This window comes from Crocodylus siamensis, chromosome 7 (assembly GCF_052110815.1).
Source record: "Crocodylus siamensis isolate JL-2025a chromosome 7, ASM5211081v1, whole genome shotgun sequence".
NCBI lineage: Eukaryota > Metazoa > Chordata > Crocodylia > Crocodylidae > Crocodylus > Crocodylus siamensis.
In genome coordinates this window covers 48,510,071-48,534,020 of record NC_143401.1, presented here as the reverse complement: position 1 = coordinate 48,534,020, position 23,950 = coordinate 48,510,071, and the positions used below count along the sequence as shown (strand labels likewise).

Sequence of the window (23,950 nt, the reverse complement as noted above, 5' to 3'; positions counted from 1 at the left end):
TTTAAAAAATATATATCTGAGGAAACTGGTGGCTGGTAGACTCGGTATAGGTGACAGCCTCCTGCTCATGCAGTGTAGATGAATAACTTACAGAAAAATCAGGGTATCTGATATTTTCAGGTAACATAGGCTTAAATTATGTCATGAGTGTAAGCTTTAAACAGTACAGTATTAAAATTAACTGCTATTGGCAGAAGTAATTTCCAATTAAATATATTTCTTAAAAAAATACACCTAGTATAAATAAGTACAGATTATTTATTTATTGATTTATTTTAACTCCAGGATTAGTCCTCTACAAGAATTCTACTCCAAGACCTTCAGCAAATTGTAATTAGTGAAAATTTAGTTACATCCTCATTTCATCTGGAACTACTATATGTGGAATTCTGGCAGCCAGATATGTTTAGGAACTCATGTAACTTTTATCCAAACTTTTAAATTTGTTTAATAAAGACGAGGGTGATTAGCCAATAGTTGTTTTTTTTTTTTTTCCTTTGGCATTGGCATGGCTTTACTAACAAAATAGAAATGCAGTTTTTGTTTTGATGTAAGAGACTTGGAGTACAATATATTTCCTGCTCATAAAAGTATACTACTTAATTAAATATTGCTCTGAATTATTATTTTTTTACTACCATTGTTTGTAAATACAGATTTTTTTCCTGTTCAATTCAGTAAACATTTCCTGTCTGTTGAATGGAGTTGAAATTAACATTACTATTCCTGTTTTGATCCTGTGTGTGTGCCTGCCAGCATTATTGAGAATATTGCTTTAGCTTGTGCTTGTAGAGCAAATAAGAGCATGAAACATTGATTTTGATGGATTTTGCAAATATTAATTTATGTTATAACTTAACATTGACAAGTGATGAATTTTGAATATAAGTTGCATACATTATTTTAAGATTATAGAGGCTTTCTTCCTCCCCGGCCAGAACCTCAATTCCTGAAAAGCAGAGCTGAACATTTGGGACTAAAATGTAGTGCTCAGCTATAGTTATTGCAAGTTGATTAAATTAATTCTTGAATTGATTGACTGATGTTCAGCATCCTATTTCTTGCATACCTCATGAGTACATGATAATTAGTTATCCACATGCAACTCTTGTGAATAGAAAAGGATTGTATCCATTTTGTAAATGGGATAACAGATGCTCGAAGGGATTGAATGACTTGCTGAGGTCACACCAGGCAGAACCAGCCATAATACTCTTATGCAAATATGCAAATCTCAGTCCAGTTCTTCTCTACAAAACCATAATTCTTTTCTTTTTGGCAATCCATAGAGCCACTTTTTCAACAGAGCTGCAAATAGCCATAACAGATATCAAAATACAATATATACATCAAAATTATGAGACCAGAAAAGACCATTTTGATCTAGTGTGGCCTCTCGTATAACAAGCCAGATGACTTGAGTGAATTAATACCCTTTTGGATCAGAGCATATTTTATAGAAAAATATATAATCTTGAATTAAAATTTCCACGGAGAATCCACCATAACCCTTGATAAGATATTTTAGGTAATTATTTTGTTGAATTATAACACTGTTAAACTTTTATATCTAATTCCCAGTCTAATGTTGGCTAGCTTTTAACTTCTAACTATTGAATCATATATTTTTTGCCTGTTAAATGGAAGAGGTCTCTCTTATCAAATTTTTGTTCCCCACGTAGACGCTTATGGATTATGCTAGTGTCACCCATTATCTGAACAAATATAAGTCTTGGAGTCTTTGATTATTAGGCTTTGTTTTCCAATACAACAATCACTTTTATGGTTCTTCTCTGAATTGTACTTGAATCATGGATGCCAGAACTAGACACGGTATTTCAAAAGTTGTTTCACAAAATGCAAAGTACAGAGATGATAATGTAAACTTCCAGTAGCTTTAAGATTCTCAGGTATGTTCATCCAAAGTATAACTGCATGAAAAGTCTGTGAATCTTGAGCTATGACTCTCGTTGTCCTTTGAATCTCTGCAGTTCTTTCTTTTAGTATGTTAGCAACCCATTGGTATGAATCTAGCTCAAAGAACCAAAAGGTATGATTGGTATGTGCCATAAAAACACTCCTGCTGAAGATAAGCACTGAGTTCATTGGTATTGGCTCCAAAGCTGTAAAGACTACCATTGTTGATAGTTCTGGCAATGAGAGTACCAGAGACAATCATATGAGTTCAGTCAATATGAGAGCATGATATACATGGATCCCTGCTGCCACCTAGGATTAGAAGGCTTGTGATAGTCCTTTAACTCCCCTGATCCCATTTTGAAATGGGCAGAATGTTTCTAGAAGGTCTCCTCATAAGAATTGGAACTATTTTTTTCTCCCGTCCTGTGAGAATTCCTTGTCATAGATAGAGGCAGCTAATGAAAAGGCGAAACAAGGACAATCTAAATCTGTATTGACAAATAGAGTCTAAAGGTTGGACATCTTTTTGATAGGAAGTTGTATTCTATGTCTAGCTTTCCAGTGATCCTATCCAGTTAGTACAAAATAAGCTTTTATAAATTTAGAATTTGTTGCAAAAATTATATGACAAATTTGCAAGGCATGTATGGATGATTGTTTAGTGGTCTAGAGCTGACTGACCCACAGTTCAGATCAAAGGCTACTATCATTTCTATGCAGGGTTCTGCTTGGATTTCCTCCTTTGGAAGGTACAAACTATAAACAGACTTAATACTGAAGGAGGCAGTCTTTGACAAAACAAATGACACCTAGTATAGTCTCTAGGGTGCACAAACACAGGATGTGTACTAGGGGTGTATGAAGCTTGTGTTGCTGATTTGATTTGGCCTGACTCAGAGGCTGAATCGCCAAATCCGAATCGAATTGGGAGTCAAAAAATCGGAGCCGGTGAATCGATTTGGAAAAGATTCAGAGATTTGGAAGGCAGTCTTTCAGGGGAACAGAAACTGAGAAGAGAGAGGGGGTGCAGGGAGGAAAGACTGACATCTGTAGCTGGCCAGTGACTGATCTTTCCTTTAAGTCCCCTTCCAATTACGGTGCTCTGGGGGAGGGACATCAAAACAGCATATAAGCCTCTGTCTGCAGCCTTTCTGTCCCTTTTGTGAGCTATTTCTGCTTGAGCAACAGAGTCTGAAAGCTACTACTGGACTCGCTTGGCTTCCTAGTCAGTCTCCTGCTAGTCTCTGTTTTTGGAAAGGATTGGATGCAGCTTACTTATTATTACCCTTGTCTAGAATCTCTCTACTTATCCCCATTCAATCCATTTATTTCAACTTACTCTTCCCCCAAAAACCTCTTATCTGTTCTTATTTCCCCACACATACTTTTTAAAAAGAAAGCTGTGTTTTTCCTGGCAGTATGATCCATCACTGTGCAGGAAAGCACATATGTTGCACACATGCGCACACACAACAGAGAAGGAGATATTAATTACATACATGTACAGTAGTCAGAAAAGAGTTTAGCTAGTTACACAGAGAGAAGAATAGATTGAACATGCACACACACGCATGCACACTTTCCAGAACAGCAAAGATTAATACGAAGTGTGCTGGAAAGGCAGGTGCAAGGTCTTCTGGCAGGGGAGGGAGAAGGGGGTAGGGAGAGAGCTGCTAGTGTTCTCTCCCCGCCCCCCGAAACATAAATGCATCCCCTTTCCTGGCAGTGATGAGTTTTCTGCTGCCAGTCGAAGCAAGGAGATGGGAGCAGTATCTGCACCACATCCCCTAACACCAGAAATGGCCACCAGCATGACACCTCCAATCCAGTTTCATCTCCCTGTGTAAACCTCCCAGTGCCAGAAGTGGAGCTGGATTTGGAAGCAGGAGACCTGAGCACCCTAGCAAAAGAATTTCTGGGGAACAAGGGGGAATCTGAGTTTGTGCTCCACACCCCTCAGAGTTCCCCTAGAGCCAGGTCTCCTTCTCTGGAGAGCACCTTTGAGGAGGTTGGGGTTGTGGAGGCAAGTGGCTCAGGTGAGTCAGCTCCTTCTGTTGTTGTGCCTCTGCCGCTGAGGAGAGGGATAAGACAGGATCCCCACCCTCATCCCAGAAGCGGAGGCAGAGGGGTGGGTAGTGTAGCGTGGGATCATTTTGAGGTAGCAGATGATCCCAGGTATGGTACCTGCCAGCAGTACCAAAGGCAGATCAGCTGGGGAGTCAGATGTCAGGCAGGTTGTAGTGTGTCATAAATCCAATGTTTATGTTGAGTCCGTGAGTTTCTGTATCTAGGAGGTTGATGAAATTTAGTTCATAGGCCCATCTGTGAAGGTGGGTAGGAGGCACCTGATAACTTCCAGTCACCGCACAGTCCTGGCTGGGGAAAACCCAGACCTGTAAGATCTTTGAGAGGCCTAAGGCTTACTGGTTGCAGTGGAGTTGTGAAGGTGAAAACTGCAGGGATAGTAGCCCCTGTTTTCATCCCACAGCACCTTAACGCACACGAAGTCGCATGCTGCGGGATTTGGTTTGAACAGTTTGAGGTGCAGTTTCCCAGAAATCCCTGCACCTTTCTCCTTGAAACCTGGCAGGCTTCATGCCCTTAGAAGGTGCTACCATCCCTGCAATTTTCACTTAAATCTGCCAAAAAATGACAGTTATAGGTATTTCAGTGATTCCTCTTTATAGTCTATGGCTGAATCACCAAGTCTCTCTGAATTGGCGCCAAATCTTCTGAAACCAATTCCCCTGAATTTCATTTGGGACATGATCCGAATCCCCAAATTGAATCACTGTCCTCCGAATCAGCCAAATCCGAATTGAATACTTCCCTATTCTCACAGGCCTGATGTGTACTCCTGTCCCAAAAAAAGACCATTACAAGCTGCTATTGGTTTCTCCCAAGAGACACTATAAACCATAGGAGACATTCAGTATATACCTCAAGCAGCTCCTCTAATCAAAGTCTGTCCTTTTTGAAGTAATTATTTTGATTTGTTCAGTTGAGAATAGTTTAACAGACAAGCAACACCTTCTGTAGCTGTCTTTCTTCAGGAAGCAATTCTTTCATTGTCTCAGTGCCTGGACCTCCATAACTACAGGTTGTTGGGCTCTAATACTGGAAATAGTGTATACAAACCAGTTTGTTATTGACCCTTCCCCTTCTGTGCAGGACACTTTTCACAAGATTGCATAACTTCAGTAACTTCAGTTACAACTATAAAGGAGGTTTTTTTGCAACATAGATGCAGAATATTTGTTTACTCTACTTCTTCACTGTCAGGATTTGGAGCAGGTTGGTACACACTCTACTACTAAGAAATGCATTTTATAACCCAAACCCTAAAAATACCTGCCGATTTTAAATAACGTTTCATATGTGGCAGCTAATGTGCCAGAAACATGTTATTGCTGCAAACAATGAGGTACCTATGGCAACCCATTCAGTATATTTTGTTTTTCTTAAGGGATGAGCATTGCAACTGAGAGGATTTGGTGAGTATTTAGAGTTGAGAGGTCGCCACATTGGGACGTGGCTGCTGGGTCTGTGGCCGCTCACGGACTGGGGCACTGAACTGGGTCAGGATGGATGAATACAGCCTCGAGACAGACTGGGTCAGGGAGCCAAGTCAGTCTGGGAATGGAGTTAGACAGCATGTCAGGTCAAGAGCCCTGAAGAAGTAGACAGAGGTCAAGATTACCAATGAGAAGTCAGGAAGCCAGAAGATCCAGCTGAGAGCAATATCTATGAGCAAGCTGAGTCCAGAGCACTGGAGGAGCAGACAGGAAAAGCAAAGCTACCAACAAGCCTAGTTGGGAGATCAAGCTAAGAGTGGAGTCTAAGGAGTCGCAGAGTAGTCTTGGGTCAGGTTGCCAGGATGCTTCCTGCTCCCTTTGTAAGGGAAGTGGAGGCTCAGCTGACCTCAGCCGGTCACTCAAGTGACAGAGAGTGGGCAGAGAGCTAGGCTCTGCTGCAGGCTTTGGGTTGGCTTTGATCAGTCTGGGGGATCAACTGTATGATAGCAGACCAAGATGACCAGCTGTGCTGGTCAGGCTCAGACCCCACATTCAAGGCTGTGGTCTGATAGACATCTATACTCTGCCCATGTTCCAGAGACTATAGAGACAGGAATTGGAACAGCATATTCCTGAAGATCTTGAAAAGTTCCTAGACTGGTTCTATATGCCTGTCTAGGAAGGCTGCTGATTCTGTAATTGCCGGGAAGCCAAGTTACTGGTAATACAAATGATAAATGTGAGTACGATTCATTAAAATTACATTAGTGAATGTTTTATTTTTGTTATTTTTGAGGTTGAGCTTTGCTGTTAATATTTGATAATGTTTCATTTCATAGTTTCCTTGTATAGAACTGGATTTTGAGACCTTTGATCATGTAGAGTAGTAGCTTGCTGTGTGATAAATCCTATGGATGTTACTTGTCAAGAGATAGTGTTGCAGCACAAATCTTTTTGATGGGACTTACGAATTGTTATTATTCAGTTTGTTACCACTTAATGTACATGGGCCTTCCAATTCCACTGGTCCTAGTACTGCAGATAACTTTTATTATTCCTGACACCCAGTGTTAGCTCAGATTATAGTACTGTTTAACGTTAGTTTCTTTGATTGAAAGATTGCTTCTCAGTCAAGAAAGTTTTAGTCACTCTTCCTGACTTCCGAGTGTAGCAGATTATCCATCTAGCCACTCTCCAGCCCTGTCAACTGTCATTCAAAAGAATGCCTCTTTGACAGTGTTTTTTGTGTAAAGACTTGCCATATTTATATGATTTGTTCCCTAGTGAAATGACTTGGAGAACTGTTACTTGCCTTCAAAGGGTATCTCAGTCCATAAATAACATGGTTGTATCTAGGCTTAAAATCCCATACCAGAGTTCAAGATTCTCCTGAATCATGCTGGTCCGCTTTGATCTTCTCTAATTACTCACCCTGCAGAGAAGAGAGTCTGTGTCCTTCATTCCCGAGATTGCCTTCAGTGCCACCACTAGGGTGTCAGAAAGGTGCTTAAGGACATAACCTGTCTCTTGTGGCTTTCAGAGCTGTTGGTTGGGGCAAGAGAAATGTTCCAGGGTTTGCTCTTCATTTTTTTTCACTCTCTGTCTTACAAATAACACGGAGAGAGAAAACAAAAACTGGAGAATGAGTTAGTTGAAATGATGATGGTGAATGTGTTGTGTGTGAAATGCATGAGGAGGAAGAATGATTGATTTAGTGGAGTAGGAAAGAAAATGAATGAGTCATCAGTAGGAGAAGATGGAAATGGGAGAGACTGCTTATAGTTTTTAGACTTTGATGTTCATATTGTACATAGGAAAAGAGGAAGTAGGTATACTGATTTGACAAAGCTCATGGTCCTTGAGTTTTATTTTTTATTTGGTTTGCATTATTCTCAACTGTATTATAGTGTGATTCTCAAGTGATTTGTGTAACATCTGCCTGGCCTTGGGGTGCAGGTCTGGTATAGCTGTCCATTGATGGATACCAGCTTCTCTCTGGGGTACTTTATTCATCATTAATTATTTAACTTCTACCAAATGAAATGGGGAAGTGAATGAGAATGAAGGCTGTGGTATACTTCATTCCACAACAGTGTATGTATTATGCAGTGGTATACTGTAGGCAGAGAAAAGGGGTGAAACCACAGGAGGCCTAAATGTCTGTTGTGGGTTACCTAAACTCTATTTGTTCTGTGCAAATGTTGTGAGAATTCTGTTTGTCCTGACACCCCTACTCCTGACCTGAGAGAGAGTCCGACCCCTGTTATTTTTTTCTGCTTCACTGTCAGTGTCTCATCTGTAGTTGCTGCTGATCACCCACATCCTTTTACTTTAAGCTGGGATCTTTATCAGTTCAGTTCCTCTGCCTAACCTAGATTCAGGCTTGAGGAGAATATACCCTTCCTGCCTGGTTGCAGCCAGGCAGGTGGGCAACTTCCAGTTAATAGCTCCTTTCACACTCTCTTGAGGATCCTTGGTTTTTTTCATAGAAGTGTGGCACCTTATGTAGACTAACTCATTCAGAGAGGAGTAAGCTTTTGTTAGGATATAGTTTACTTTAGAGGTGCTCAGTCCGCAGCCCTGAGGCCAGATCTGGCCAATGGAGCTGTCATCCAGCCTGTGGGGCTCCCCATAGGTACAAAAATCTGGCTGCAGGAGAGTGGTGGCAGCTAATTGCAGGTCCCCTGCTGCCAAATTTCTGGACCTGTGGGAAGCCTTGGAGACCAAAGAGTATGGCTCTGTGTGCTAGTTTGGGCGGTGTGGGGCCCAGTCTCGCCTATTGACAGTCCATGCACCACTCATCTAGCCTGTAGACGCAAAAAGGTTGAGCACTGCTGGTCTACTTCATCAGATACTACCTTATATTTCATTGCTTCATCTGCTTGTACCTTTCTAAGAGCCTCTTCTGATTTGATTTTCTTCAGTGAGACATGATAATATTGAGCAGAAAAGCTGACCTAAGTATTACACGAAAATAAGTTTCCTCCCTCTTTTTTTTTTTCACAAAGCAGAAGAGATGATAGCTAGAAAAGAAAAGAGGGAGTGGAGAAAAGAAAAGGGAGGAGATACAGCTGACACGGGTGGCTGTAAAGGATGGAGAAATAATGTAATAGAACATTTTGGGGGAGAGAGGCTGAGTAGGAAGAAACCAGAAAAGGCAATTTAAAGGTATGGTTGTCTAGGAGGGTTAAGAAAGGTGCCATTTAATTTTTTTGTTTGTTTGTTTGGAGAAGCCTGTTTCTAAAAACTTTTGTTTGATGCCCCATCTAGTAAACCTGTTGTTGGGTTTTGCATCCAAGAGGAAATAATGCAAGCATTTGGCAATCTGAAGGTTAAAAATGACATTTTTATGGTGGTTGTTGTCTGAAAGTCTAGAAGCAGCTATAAAGCTGTTAAATTCCTGAAACTGAGGACAACTTCAACAGTTGCACAGACATCTTCTGTTAGGAGTGCAGTCGTAGCCATTGTAGTATCTTCAAAATAATTCTCCTTGGAAATGAGATTAATAAATATATTACCCGATTTGATCTTAAATAAACTTATTTTTGTTAAAAATCTGTGTGTCCTTCATAGACTGAGATAACAAATAAACAGTTTATCAGAGTTTGAGAAATTGCATTGTAGCCAGAAAAGTCTGTTTTCGTCATAGTGTATTTTGAGGCAATACGTGTGTGGAAAAGGCAAGTGGTAATCTTGTAAAACTAATCACTTCATTAACTTAGTTCTGGAAACTGAATAATCTTAAGTGCAGCAGTTGATGATTGTGTAAGTGGACATCTACCTTACTGGTTATGTACTGGTTATAAAATAATTTCTTGTGTGTAGAATGGATCTGACGAATGAAGACAAGCTTTAAGCTTTTGAAATACCCAGTCTGTCTGTAGTCTTACAATTACTGAGCAAATTAACCTCTAATATAAGTGAGAATAATTCCATTGTAGTTGAAATTAATACCAAAATTGAATGAGTTTCTCTGGCTCTCCTGAATTTGAATGACAACCCCATACATTAATATTTAAAAAAAATTATTGCAGTACTTATTTTCTACATGTGTTCAGTGTAAATGTATTTTTTAAGTTGGTTATATTCACGTTTTCATTTAATTCAGGACATAAATCATTGGAAAATCTCTAAGCAGCCAGAGGAAGCTATAGTTAATTAAACCACAGATGGTGAGGACTAATGTGGTGCTGACCTCTGCAAGGATTGCAAAATCTACTTAGTCTTTTTTTTTTCTGTAAAATGTTGCAGTTGTAATGAGTTTTTGTTCATATTAAAACTTGTGATTCATGTATTAAAGCATGTCCAGCTTCAGAGCAGCTGGGGCCATACACCACATGGACTATGTGCAGTAATATAGACTGCCTGGGACCCCCACTGCAAGAGCAGTGCAAGCCCCCTGCTGCTGCCACCATTTTGTGAGTGATCCTGTGCATGCTCCAGTCCTCCATGGCCACTGCTGCATAGGCAATTCATCCCCGCCATGTCACTGTTGCAGTGGCAGGTCCATACATACAAACCTACACAATTGCTTTAGGGCCTGCTGAGGCCATAGCAGCCATGACAGCATGCCTTGGGTATATACCAGTTAAAGCAACCCCACTTTCTTTTGTAAGTCATCTTTTTCTAGTCTCTCCTGTGAAGGGACCTACCCCAAACTTCCAGAAGAACTGCAATTTATTGGGTCAGGCCATAGGTCCATCTTGCCCAAACTCCTGTGTCACGATGGCAGAACTAGATGCTGAGGGAGAGTAAACTGGGTATGGCCAGGTATTTTTCCGTTGCTCCTCTCACTTGCAGCCTCCAGCAAACTGGAAGGAAAAATGAAGGTTAGTTGCTTGTATTGGGATCCTTTTGAGATGCAGTTTGCTCTCACCTGGGGACCAGGGTGAGGCTGGGGGGCGTGATGCTCTTCTGTTTAAGGTCTCACCACTTAGCAGCTCACACATCCTGTGCATGTGATTATGCCATGTGTCCTGAAAACATTCAGTGAGAAGCTTCACTTTCAGCATATTTTACCATTGTTACATGTTTAATGTGGTAACTTTTATTTTGTAGATATATACAGTGAGAAATATTTAGGTTAATCTCTGAAGGGATCTGTGTGGTATCTTGTATAGCTTTCATATGTTTGTGCATGGCTTTTTTGTGACTCTGTATATTGTACTTATCAGAGATGCAATACTATGTCAAATGGCAAACAGTGTGTAGGCCTGGAATTCAAGTGTTGAAGTTTATATAATTTTCAAGCTGATTTTTAGTTTCCTGTGCAAAGTATGTTTTACCTCTTAGACCTGTCTTTTGATACTATATGCACCCTCACTCCCATTGTTAAGCTTAGAAGATGCAGTTAGAGATGGACTCGTTTTAATAACAGGATGTATTGAAAGGAAATGGGTCAATTATTACAGAGGATTTCGCCAGTTATTTTAATTGTAGATGGAAGTCTCTAGCACAGCTACACATACCTTTTATCGACTAGTTTCAAGGAGCTGCCTATGCTCTTCTCAGAGCCACCAATCAGCAGTGCTGTTTTATTGTTTTTCTGCCACTGAACACGAATGCAGGAGTAGGAAATCTGCCTTGCAAGGTGAACCGACAGATTGTACCATGTGCTATGTCTCTGTGAGCCATGCATTAGGGAAAGAAAAATGGTTTTGTATCTATCCTGGTATGATGACAGTGCCGCCAAGAATACATTGTTTAGCTGTCAAGATGCTATCTCGCTAACTCAAAATAGTACAGTGGCAAGAAAATGTACATTTTAAAATTAAATATTTAAGAGCATTTTAACCATTATTGAAATATGATCTTTGAGCCCATACTGTTAACAAAATTCTATTCAGCCTTAAAATTGTAAAAATGTTTGTCTTTTTTTTTTTAACAGATGTATAATGATAAACTTAAATTGTTTCTGTCCATGTGTATGCTTGTATGTGTGTTCAGTATATTCAATTAATTAAAAAAAAAAGTAAAACTGAACTAACTTTCTAAATTCTTATCACATTTTATTATCCTTTTTTGCTGTGTCCTTATAAACACTGAAGTCTTTATAGGGGAACTGGCTTGCAATGAGGCATTATTTATAAATGTCTGATCCTATGAATAACTTATAAGTCTGACCACATGTGGGAATTGTATACTTTGTTCATGTGGCAACCCTTTCTTCTATCTTGCATTTTTTCCAAGAATAGTACATAGATTTGTATTTAATCAGTACATTTAGGGCCAGGTTACTTCACATTTGTATTCCAGGTTATATTTAGGAAAATATTCATAAATGTTATGAATAAACATAACATATGATGCTTTTTAAATCTGTAGGACGACGTAGACAGTCTAAACCCAGTTCTCAGGGACAACCCGCAGCTACATGAGGAAGTAAAAGCCTGGGTAAAAGAACAAAAGGTTCAGGAGATTTTTATGCAAGGTAACTACTTGGGCAATGTATGTATTTATTCTGTTTTGAAGCTAGAAATGTGACTGAATAGATTTAAAAACTTGACATGTTATTACAGTAGTAATTTAATAATAGCTCATGGATATTTTATTTAGGATTTTGATGTTGAAACGTGATATCTTTATTATAAACTGATAATAACCATGTGTCCTTTTTCATCTCCCAATACACTCTTACGCATTCAGAACAAGGAAGCAGTCTTGGGTGATGGAGTTTTACTCCAAAGTAAATAAAATTCCCTTACAGTAGCTCAGCGCTGATAAAAAGGCCCTGTCATTGATAGTCCTTCTTTCTAACCGGTTACTGTTAGGTCAGAGATCATTAAGATTTTCTGACTTAATCTTAATTCCTATAATTACAGATAACCCATTACATCAAAAACAAAAGGGTACAGAGAGAAGCAAGGTATTAAGTGGTGGCAGAAATGTGTAGTGTGTGGCAACAATTGAGCCAGTGTTATATGTGGTTTTAAGAGGTAGTAGGCCTTTGTGAATAGGGAAGTATTTGATTCAGATTTGGCCGATTCAGAGGACAGTGATTCAGTTCAGAGATTCGAATAGCTGTCCTGAATTGATTTGACCAAATCAGCTTCAGAGAGATTCAGTGATTTGGATCGGCTGGGGAGAGGCAAGCCTGCCTCTCCCTGGACAGGGGGAGCCGCAGGAGAAGCCCCCATAGCTGCCCTCTTTGGCCCCAGCCCCAGCCTAGTACTGGCACTTAAAAAAAGCAAAAAAAAAAAAAAGCCCCATACTCACTAGCTGCGGGAGTGGTGATTGGGGCCTCTGGGTGCTCATAGCGTAGCACCCCCCACCCTGCAGCAAAGGGTAGTAGGGGACAGCGGGGATTGTTTCCCCCCCCCCCATCTGGTACCCACACAGCAGCTGCCCAGATGTGTGGCAGTGCAGCTCAGCAGGGCACTGCCTGGAAGCTGGGGCTGCTGGGGCTGAGCACTGCCAGGCTCTGGCTGACTGCTTGAGCCACCCTAGCTCCCAGACAGTGTGCGGCACTCTGCTGAGCCACACTGCACCCATGCGATGCATAAGCTGCTGCATGGGTACCAGGTGGGGGGGGACGATTCGTGCTGTGCTGTGCGGGGGGGGCTCTGCTACAAGCACCCAGGGGCCCCAATTGCTGCTGCTGCAGCTGCTGACTGAGAAGCTTTAAAAAAACCTCAAAAAACAAGCCCCACACTCACTGGATGTAGGAGCAGTTATTTGGGGCCTCTGAGGGCTTGTGGCAGAGCAATGAGGGACAGCAGGGATGGCCCCTACCTCCCCATGGCAACTACCCCATGGCGCAGGTGCAGCGTGGTTTGGCAGGGCGCCACGCGCTGCCTGGGAGCTGGGGCCACTGGGGCCGAGTGCTGGAGCACCCCCCCAGCCCCCAGGCAGTATGCAGTACCCTGCTGAGCCACACTGTACCCGTGCCATAGAGCAGCTGCCAAGGTGGGGGGTGGGGCGATCCCTGCTGTCCCCAACTGTCCCGTGCTGGGGGGTGTGGAGTGCTCTGCCACAAGCTCTCAGATGTCCCAATTGTTGCTACAGCAGCTGTTGAGTGTGGGGCTTTTTTTTCTTTTTTAATTGCTGGGAGGCTGGGCCAGGTGGGGGATGGGACCAGGCAGGGCAGCCATGGGGGCTTCTCCCACAGCTCCCCAAGCTGCGCCTACCTCTGCCCTGGTGGGGGGAGCTGCAGGAGCTATGCCTGCTGCTGCTGCTTGCCCAGCTGGCACTGGGGAGGGGGTAGTGGGGGTGGGTGTGAGGCAGGTGCAACTCACTCTGGGCGGCGGCAGGGCATAGCCCCTGCTCCCAGTGCTATCGTGCCCTCATCAGCACTCTGAGTGGGGGCTTGGCCCTGTTGCTTGCCAGCCAGCATGGAGGATGTGGGATGCAGTGCAGCAGCATTGGGAGCAGGGGCTATTCCCTGCTGCCTGTTGCCCCCTTCTGCCTGGAGTGAGCTGTATCTGCATCCCGCTGCCTTCCTCTCCCTCCCCCCCCAGCTGGGCAGGTGCCCTGCTCCCAGCGCTGCCACGCCCACATGCCGTGTCCCCTGCCCCCCTCTCTGAATAATGTGCCCTCTGCCGTGGCTGGGCAGTTTGTCCTAGCCCCAGTCCTTCCCTCCCTCCCCTACGCCCCTTTCCTCCCCCAAGCCCAACAGACTTAACAGCTGGAGGTAGCTTTCAGCTGCCTGTTTAATCTATGGCCAAATTGGGCCGCATCTCCTGTGAATCAGATCAGCTACTGAAGCTCTGTCTGTCTGTATTTATATGCTGCCTTTCGTAACAAAGGCCCAGGGCAAATTACATTAAGAGGACAGAAGACAGGCCTGCAACAAAAGAACAAAATAACTTAAAAAGGAATTAGGATATCAGTGTAAAACTGATCCCTCCCCCACCCCCAATAATATTTCAGCCTAGCTTTGCTTCCTAAATGCCTACCAAAATAGGAAGGCCTTACAGCTCTTCCAAAAGATGTCCAGGTTCAGTCTCTGGTGGGCCTTTGGGCCTTGAGGGAAGAAGTTCCAAAGCTGAGGAGCAACTGCTGAGAGTGACCTCCCACGCTTTTTTGCTAAGTGGACTTGGCTTACTAATACCGTGTTTCCCCGAAAATAAGACATACCCATAAAATAAGCTGTAGCAGGATTTCTACGTATTTGCGCAATATAAGCCATACCCCGAAAATAAGACATAGTGATAGGCGTGGCTAAGCGTACCGGCGCAAAGCGGTAAATAAGACGGGCAGCCCTTCTCATTTGCCCCATCGTGATAGCTGCTATCTCGGAGGTAACTGGAGAGGGGGAAATAGAAAGTGAAAGTAAAAGTCTCCTCAGTGAAGTGAGGAGCAGGAAGTTCTGCTTTAGGTATTGTATGTCCTCAGGGGGAAGAATAAAGCTGTGGCTGCGGCTTTGGATTAACATCATACATAGTTTTGGTATTGGGTGGTGGAACCGGAGCGTGCTCCATCCACTCCATGCATTGACCTGGTATTCCAGTGCTTCCAGGACCGGTGCAAAAAAACAGAAAAAAAAATAAAAAAATGCTGTTTTAAAAATAAGACATCCCCCGAAAATAAGCCATAGTGTGTCTTCTTGAGGAAAAATAAATATAAGACAGTGTCTTATTTTCGGGGAAACACGGTAGTACTTGCAGGAGGTTGTTCTCAGCTCACCTTATGGGCTTGGCGAAGGGGCAAAGGGAGAAGGTGGTCCCTTAGGACCATTAATGTTCTTTGTAATCCATTTGACTAACCATGCTTGTGTTTTTTTTTTTTTTATATATATATATATAAAAAACATAGATATATAGAAATATATAGATATTTCTCTCTCTCTCTCTCTCTCTCTCTCTCTCTCTCTCTCTCTCTCTCTCTCTCTCTCTCTCTCGATATAGATATAGAGAGAGAGAGAGAGAGAGATATCCAAGTATATTCATGCTTCCCCTTGCATATGGAATGCCTTTTCGTGAACTAATCTATTAAACCATTGTCCTGTCCTTCAGATCTCCGCTCCCCTTCCCCCTCCCTCAAGATTCACTTCTGGCATGAAGCCTATAATAAGTTGCCATCATATAAAAGCTAGGCTGGTTGCCAATGGCGATTTACAAATAACATTGTTTATATCTTTTTTGTTAAAAAAAGACTCTAAATGTGGAAATTTTACTGTGTCAGTGTAACCTCATGTTACTCTGTTACCCTCTTCATCTCTGTAAACCAGAGGTTTTCAACCCCCAGCCTGGAGGCCAGATGTGGCCTCCAGAGCCATATTGTCTGGCCTACAGGGTTCCCCAAAGGTCTGGAAGTTTGGCAGTGGGGAAGTGGGGTACTGCTCTGCTACTGTCAGCTTTCTGGACCCATGGGGAGCCCTGCTGGTTAACATAGTCTTGAACATCAGATCGCAACCGGTGTGCAGCTGGATCCAGTCGGGGGGAGGGGGTAGCATGCAGCTAGATTAGAACAACAGGCCACATGTGGCTGGATCATGATGATGTAAATTTGGATCTGGTAGGCAAGCTGTGTGGGGCCAGATTAAGGTAATTTCTGGCTGGATCAAGGCACTGCAGAGTTGGGCCCATGAACTGACCCTGTGTGGGATCCAGCCTGCAGACTTGACCCCATGTCACACATCTGACCCATGGGGCCAGAATTTTGGGCACTGGTGCTGTTAATTCCCCATCTCTGTTGTTTACACTTGAGATGTCTTAATTTAGGTGATAAACTCTTAGGTTTATTCCAGCTGCCTTCCACTAAGGCAGGGGTTTTCAACCATTTTTTAACAAATGTACCCTGCCATGGGGCTTATAAAAAGGTGATATCTTTTAGTAGACCAACAAGATTTTTGCAAAAAAATTCTTTAATTGCAAGCTTTCGGGCACAAACACCCTTCATCAGGCATCAGAGAAAAGACTGTGAAAGTTCTGGGTAGAAATGAAAGTTCATATTTCATAGGATTTTACAGAGGATTCAGTAGATGGAAAACTCTTTTGGGTGGCAGTTCTCAGTTGCTGAAAAGCCGCCTTTTTTTTTTGACAGTGGATGTTTGCAAACGTAAAAAAACCCAACAAAAAAACAAAATTGGCACATTAAACTTGGCATGTTCCCACACTGAGTCCCACGCATGTTCAGAAGAGGCAGTGCATTACTTTAACCTGGCTCTGCGTTGTATATAAAGATGGAGCGCTTTAGTGGGGCTTTTTTGGGACTTCTATCTAATACCTAATTGAATTGGCTTTACCTAAAAGCACCCAAAAGCACAACTGAAACACCTGATCTTTACAGATGCTGCAGAGCCAGGTTGAAGGTACATGCTGCTTCCAGTAAAGCATTTTTTTAAACACCTGCAAGCAAAACAGCTGTGGCTTGTGTTGCTAAGCAACCTCTACTTTATTTTCAGTGGGTGCTTGAGCCCTGGAGCATCCATGGAGTCAGTGCCTGTATATGCCAGAAACTGAAGTTGAGAAAAGAGCAAGAAATACATGCCAAAGGACCAATTAAAAATATTAATAGACTTCTAATATTTATGTGAATGACAATTGGGTAGGTGGGTTATGTACAAATATTTGAAAAATTTAAACCAGGGGTTTTCAACCTTTTTTAACAAGTGTACCCCTTCTGTCTCAGAGTTTCCGCTCATGTACCCCTTTATATTAAGGGGTACTTTATATTAAGACAGCTGCCTCCACCCCATGCACAGACTGGGGGGGGCATGTGCCCTCTGGGCCTCTGCTGGGATGTGTGCAGCAGTGGGAGCCCCCCCCGACCACCTGTGACCTTTTTAAGTACACCTACGGGTACGTATACCCCTGGTTGACAACCACTGATTTAAACTATAGGAAGGGAAGAATGTAATTTAAGGTGGTACATCAAAAGATGGCATTGCCATGTAATGGCACCTTGTATATTGTCAGCTGTTAGCTATGCAACAATAGTAACAACCTTACAATTTAGTTTATTAAATTGTGTGACAGTCTTCCAAGGAAAGTTGTAGACACCCCCAATTGTTCCCTTCTCCCCCAGTTCTGTTTTCTTTGGACATTTAAAGCAAAACAGCAAAAGCTGTCAAAATATGCTTTAAGAAAGTATCTTTCACTGATGAGCATGAAATAGATGATGACATTTGAAATGGAGAAGTGCACAGTATGTTCATCATGAATCACTGTAGACCTCCACTTTGATTCAGCTTTGCAATAAAATCCTATTTTTTGAAACAAAACTAGACAAGACTTTAAGATCTGAAATGGTCAACTCCAGTTTGTTCTTCTATATGTTATAGACACCAGCACCATGAATTTCTTCTATTTGCAATAAAATTATATGCGCATTTATATTAAATATGTAATATTGTATTAGCATTATTTTCCGTTCTTTTCTTGTTTGAAAGCAGCTTGGGATAATGAGATTCTGAGAGTCGCACATTCAAAGACTACAATAAGAACTGAACAGATTTAGAGTCTTGATCTAAGTGAACCTGTCTTTTCATTCTTCCTCAGGCAAAGATCTGTGTCTTAATAGGTCAGATTGAACAAACTAGTCTGCTTATTCAAAACCAGCTTGACCACACCCTGTAAAGTTAGAACCAAGATATGTGATATATTTAAGGAGTGTATATGCTGGAACACTTTTAACCTATCTGTGGTAATAAATCCACTAATAGTTCAATGCACATAGAGTACTAATATCTTGTACATAAAATCAAAGTCGTATTTTTTTCATAATGACAGAGTGTCATTCTGTTTTGCTTATTCATGTGAATAATACCTTCCTGTGCAATATTTTGAATAAAATTAGTGAAACGAGTAGCAGAGTAAGATTCTGCTCTACATCTACAAAGAAGCTAACCAGAAATGCATAAAGAAGGTTTAAAAATTGCACATAAGTTTTTCATGCCTTAAAATGTGGGTTTAGTTAATTATTCATTTTCGAAATGTATTCTGCAATATAGCCAACTCCCAATTTTTTTTCAAATCCTGTAGAATTTTTTTATCAAAGTCTCAGCTCCTTGCATTAAATAACTACACAAGAATCTCAGTGATCATACTTTAGGGTCTGATAGTGCAATATGTTTTTTGCCTAAAGTTTTCTACTATAAAACCAATTTTACAGTTGATTTTAACTTTGTTGAGAACTGACTCTTCAAAAGGAAAATTTCAGCCTGAAGTGCTTTTTAAGATTTAATTTTCATGTTTGGAAATTTCAGTCAATAATGTTCAGTTATTTTCCCTTAGCTTCAGATGTGGAAACACGTTTTTTGCCCATGTCAAAAAGAATCTGTGAACAACTGTCATACCCCCCATGCTTTGGATTAGAGGCTTGAAATTCGGCAAAGGATAGCCTGTGTGCCAGGGATGTACCTTATGTCATTGCTGTGAAAATACTCCAAAATTTGGACAGCCTTTGAAAAATCATTTCACATGTGTCCAGTAAATATATATATTTTTAATATTTTTTTTAATTTTGGCAGCTAAAGATCTCTGAAGAGTCTGTCCTCCAAGCATGTGTTAGCCTGCCAGCTTCTAGGGCTGATCACATTTCCTGAGAGAGCGTTGAGAGCAACTGAATAGTTCTGTCCTTTTCAAGCTCTTTTATATGTGGTTCACAGCCCATGTACCTTCCTCAAAGAGTGGCTGAACATGTTCCAGCCCAGGGCTAAAAGGACAAAGCCAGACTTTCTTTGCAGGGGTTGTTTCCAGCTGCCCTTGGCCAGAGTGACTGTCTCAACTGAAACTGCTCTTAGTGACCTTCTAACTAACGTCAGGCAGCTTGGAAGAGGAAACTGTCTCATTAGAATGCAAAGGAGGACACAAGCTGGGCTGGGAGGGAAGGAAAGCAATAGTTTGGGATGAAGAATATGAGTCTAAAGTAAGGGAAAAACTTGGAATAAATCTGGCTGAAAAAAGACTTAAAAGACTGGGTGGGGAAGACTTGGACCTGGTACAGTACACTGCCTACACCAGAGCACCAGTCTCAATATTACTCTGTCAATGGATTTCACAGCTATTTGCTCACAGCAAAGTGTAAGTTTTATCCATTTCTAGGCAGGCCTCCAGGTAAGGGAGGAAAGTGTACTGCAGGCATTGTTTAACCCATTAGTTCAAGAGGCAAAGCTCATTATTGATGATTCATGACTAGACTCCAGTAAAGTGTTCATGGGATTGAGGGTGATGCTACATGATTTTTTAAATATTTGATGATTGTTTTAAATGTAGATAATTACACACCAAAACTACAAAAGAACATTATTAAGTTTGCAAGGCTAAGTGCTCAGAGATCGGAAATGTCAGAATTCAAGTTGCTTAAACAACCTTGATTCTGTCTCCTTGCGCATATGCATAAATACTACAGCCCTGAATTTTCCGATCATGTAATCTGTTTCTGGAGGTCTCTTGTTCCATTCAGAGCATAGGAGGGATCTATTGTGGGGGTGAATCCAGTTTTTTTTTTGTTTTTTTTTTAGTGTAGGATTCCCTGCCTCATTGCAGAAGTAAGGAGGTATGTAGTGAAAGAGGTAGGGGGCTACAGGGAAGAGAAAGGACAGTTTTGTGGTATAAAGGCAAGTGAATTCTATCCTAGTAAGTTAGATTCCATCCCTGCCTCTGCTACAGAGGTACTATATGATGCTAGGCCAATCATTTCAACCAAACTCTTATTAGTAGCTGCTAATAGTCTGTGCTCTTCATTTTCTGGGTGCCTGACTTGAAACTCAGAAGTAATGACTTTTCACAGTTGTAACAGATTTGAATGGGAGTATATATGGTTGTTGTCTTTTCAGACCGAACACCCTAAATTAATGGAAACTTCAGACCTTAATCTCTGCATCTTGGTCTGTAAAATAGATATATCATCACCCCTTCATGGCACAGGGAGATTCTGCCACTAAGGGAAACGTGCAGTTCCCTGCTGTAGCTGAGAGCGCCTGGACCAAACAGAAGTTCCCTGTTGGTTCCAGGAGGGAGTGGAATCTAGCTGCTGGATACCAGACTGCAGCTGGTTTCCCCTAGCGATAGCCCCTCCTCCCTCTCATCCTGTCCCTTTTTCAGAAAGGGAGGGGGGAAGTGAAGCAGAGGGAGCTCCTTTTACAGGCTCACCAGCAGGCATTGGAGGGTGGGGTGGGTGTACTGGAGCCCCCTAAGGTGAAGGTTCCAGTACTCCCACCCTCCACATTGCTGAAAATCCCCCAGACCAAACTCCCTCCGCTTCATTTCTTTCCTCCCATTCTGAAAACAGCGACCGGCTGGGAGGCAGCACACACACAAATTACAGAAGATGCTGTGTTTTGAAATGTCATCATCTGAACCCTCATGCAGTGAAGGTTCAGAGTTTCATCCTGTTGGTCATTTTTGAAGTGAGGTGTAGCCATGCGCTTGTTTAGACACTGTTATAGACCATTTTCTGGGGCCAGATGAGGTGAAAATTGTCATTTTTGTCTGCAACCTATATGAATGTGATGTTTAAGATTTCTTAACGAATGTACCCTTTGCAAAACTGGAGCAGAGTTCTAACTAGTGCAGATAACTGCAGCTTGTTATGAGGCCAGGAGGAGGGGTAGGACTACTTTACTCGTTTTTTGAAGTACTGAAGCAGAGACGAACTTTGTGGTCACTTATAGGAAAGACTTGGCAGCTGCAGAATCCAAACACCACAATCTAAATTGTTTCTCCAGCAGAAGCATCCGGGCGTGTGACCAGCCAGTTGAATAATTGCTTCTGTATAACGTGCTGCTACACACTGTCTTGCCTTTCAGATTACTTTGCTATGGTTACCTTTTGTAGTAAAGATTTTTTCCATTATTTATCATCACAGATGCATAGAGTTAGATAAGGAAATTGTGTGTTGAAAACATTAGCACAGTTGACCTTAGGTTCAACCAAATGATCCTAAAGATTCCACTTGAATTTTAGAATGTCTTCCTGAACGAAAGTAAAGTGCATAGGTGGGCCATTCTGCCAAAAATGCATGTGGTTTGTTCCCTGTGTCCTGTGAATGACACTATACTTGAGAATGGTTGAAAAACATTATATGTGTCTTTTTTTTTCTGAATTTCTTAGCATCTTTCTGTAAATTTTTCCTTTTTAAAGGTCCATATTCCTTAAACGGCTATAGGGTGAGAGTATACAGACAGGATTCTGCCACCCAGTGGTTTACTGGTATAATTACTCATCATGACCTCTTCACTCGCACTATGATTGTTATGAATGACCAGGTAATTATTATATCCACTACTCGGAAAAGCATTGGGTTACAAAGAAATACTTGAGATTTTCTAAAGGTTTTGTAATGTCTTAAATCTTAGATTTATTATACTGTTCACTTCAGATGTGTACGAGTATATCCTTCTTGCTTGTAAAATAGCGTTTGAGTCCTCCTGATCAGTCAGGTTTTTCTGAGTGTGAGCATTTATGCAAAATGCATTGCATAATTAATTTTGATTCTAAGACTATAGCTTCTCTTATGGTCATTATCTGACTAATGAAGTGTTAGAAATGAAGTAATTTAGTAATATGAATTAGTCTTTCCTGTCAGCACCATTTGGAAGTCTCTTTTAACATAGAAGTTTCCTGTATAACTCCAGGAACACCTGGTGGATTTTTTTTCTTATAACTCCAGTAACTTTTTTTTCCCCTGAACAATTAAAAGCCTTCACTTTGAACAGTACAAGTATTTGTTATAGTACTTATGGATCTGAAATTGTTCTTGGCCAAAAAAATTGCTAGTTATTTTTCATGGCAAAAATTAATTGCATCCCAAGAGAATCCTGAGATATTGGTTAGCTCTGAAATAGCAGATGTCCCATCTTCCTTGAAGTGACTAAATCAGGGGTCGGCAACTCCCAGCACGCGTGCTAAGCATGGCATGCAAGGCCATTTTGCTCGGCATACCACCACCAGCCCAGGCTGTAAGCAGCTGCTGCCAGCCACGGAGCCCAGGCTGCTCCCAGCAGGTGGCTGGGAGGCTGCAAGCCCTGTTGCAAGTAGACTGGGCTCCATGGGCTAGCTGCATCTGAGAGGCTGCAAATAGCTTCTCCAGGCTCCGGCGGGCGTGTTGGCACTTCGGCACCTTCCAAGGCAGACATTGTGTTTTTTTCCGGCACTCTGGCCAAAAAGCATTGCCTACCCCTGGACTAAATGAATCCATGGTCAAGATACAACTATAAACCGTATGTTCAAGTTCTTTCTTTCCCTTTCTTTTAATTGTTTTCCCCAAATATCTGTTTTATTTCAGTCTAGCGCTCATAGATCTCTTTGTGCCTCATCTCTCACTTACCTGAAAAAATGTCTTCACTTGTAGTGTTCCGTAAATTTATCTTGTTAGTGCTGGCTTTCTGTATAGATGTGACCATCTCCCTTCTGTCTTGGCATTTTCAAGTTCACTCCCATCAGTTACTTTGTTTTTCTATTTGTGGCTAGAGTGTATTGTTTTTAAAACAGTTGGTTAATGGTTCTCAACTAAGAACAATTCAGTGGCTTTTCAATGTGTTATCAAGCAAACTGTTATCTGGAACCAGTACAATAGTGCCTACAGTAGAAATGGTAACCTTCAAATTAAGTAAGAAGGTTTGGGTTTTGCTGCTGCTTCAATTCCCAGTTTAAAAAATCTGCAGTCTGATGGTCCTGATCAAGATCAGCTATGGTTTTCACTTGGATGGAAAAAGGTAGTTAGCCTTGTTAGTCTGAAGTCAGTCAGAAGACAGGGTAGATTTGTAGCTTATAGACTAGTAAATCAGAGATGTATAGTATAAGCTGTCGTGAGCAGCAGGTGTACTTCATCAGATGCTGCAAAGGGACTCGCTGCTTTCTATTTAGAAGGTCTCCCTCTTGCAGTCTTTTCCCAACTTCTGATGAAATAAGTCCGCTGCTTACAAAAGAATGTGCGACTCATCTCTGATTTAGTTAGTCTAAGGTGCAAATCTGCCTTGCCTTGTGTCTTCCCTTCAGCTAGTCTTTTAGCTTACAAATAAAGTATATAATTTAGCTTGTGTAAACATGTGAACCTTGCTATGAAAATACAGGTTAGAGTTTATCTGAACACCTGCTGATTATGGATTTTTTCTCTTTTTAATAAACTAGGTGTTAGAACCACAGAATGTTGATCCTTCTATGGTTCAGATGACCTTTCTAGATGATGTTGTTCACTCTTTGTTGAAAGGTGAAAATATTGGCATCACATCGCGCCGCAGGTCTCGTTCCAACCAGAACAGCAACACAGTCCACGTAGATATATTTTCTCTTCTTACTTAAAGTATTATTGTTTATAGCAAATGTTCAGTATCTGTGATTAAGCTGCTCAGTTAGAATCATGTAGATGAACTAATTATGTAATTACTTTTAGGGTCATTATACCCGTGCTCAAGCAAATAGTCCCAGACCAGCAATGAATTCCCAAACGGTAGCACCAAAACAGAATTCTCACCAGCACCAGCAACAACGGAACAGTCGGCCAAATAAAAGGAAAGGCTCAGATAGCAGCATGCCTGATGAAGAAAAAATGAAAGAAGAAAAATATGATTATATAGGTCGAGGAGGTAGGGCAGTTATTGAAATGGGAGGGCAAAAGATTCTTAAAGCTGT

The 23,950-nt window shown here is 41.6% G+C and overlaps 1 protein-coding gene and 1 pseudogene across 3 annotated transcripts in view; both read left to right on the top strand.

Moving 5' to 3' along the window:
- JMJD1C (jumonji domain containing 1C) overlaps window positions 1-23,950 on the top strand; it is a 255,790-nt gene that overhangs the window by 185,020 nt on the left and 46,820 nt on the right. For all 3 annotated transcript variants that reach the window (XM_090058297.1, XM_090058299.1, XM_090058298.1), the window contains 4 exons: window positions 11,760-11,865; window positions 21,461-21,585; window positions 23,450-23,593; window positions 23,712-23,904. In XM_090058297.1, the coding sequence (XP_089914423.1) occupies window positions 11,760-11,865; window positions 21,461-21,585; window positions 23,450-23,593; window positions 23,712-23,904 (568 nt within the window). The remainder of the gene's footprint in view (window positions 1-11,759; window positions 11,866-21,460; window positions 21,586-23,449; window positions 23,594-23,711; window positions 23,905-23,950) is intronic.
- Window positions 14,779-14,908, top strand: LOC149859770 (U2 spliceosomal RNA; annotated as a pseudogene).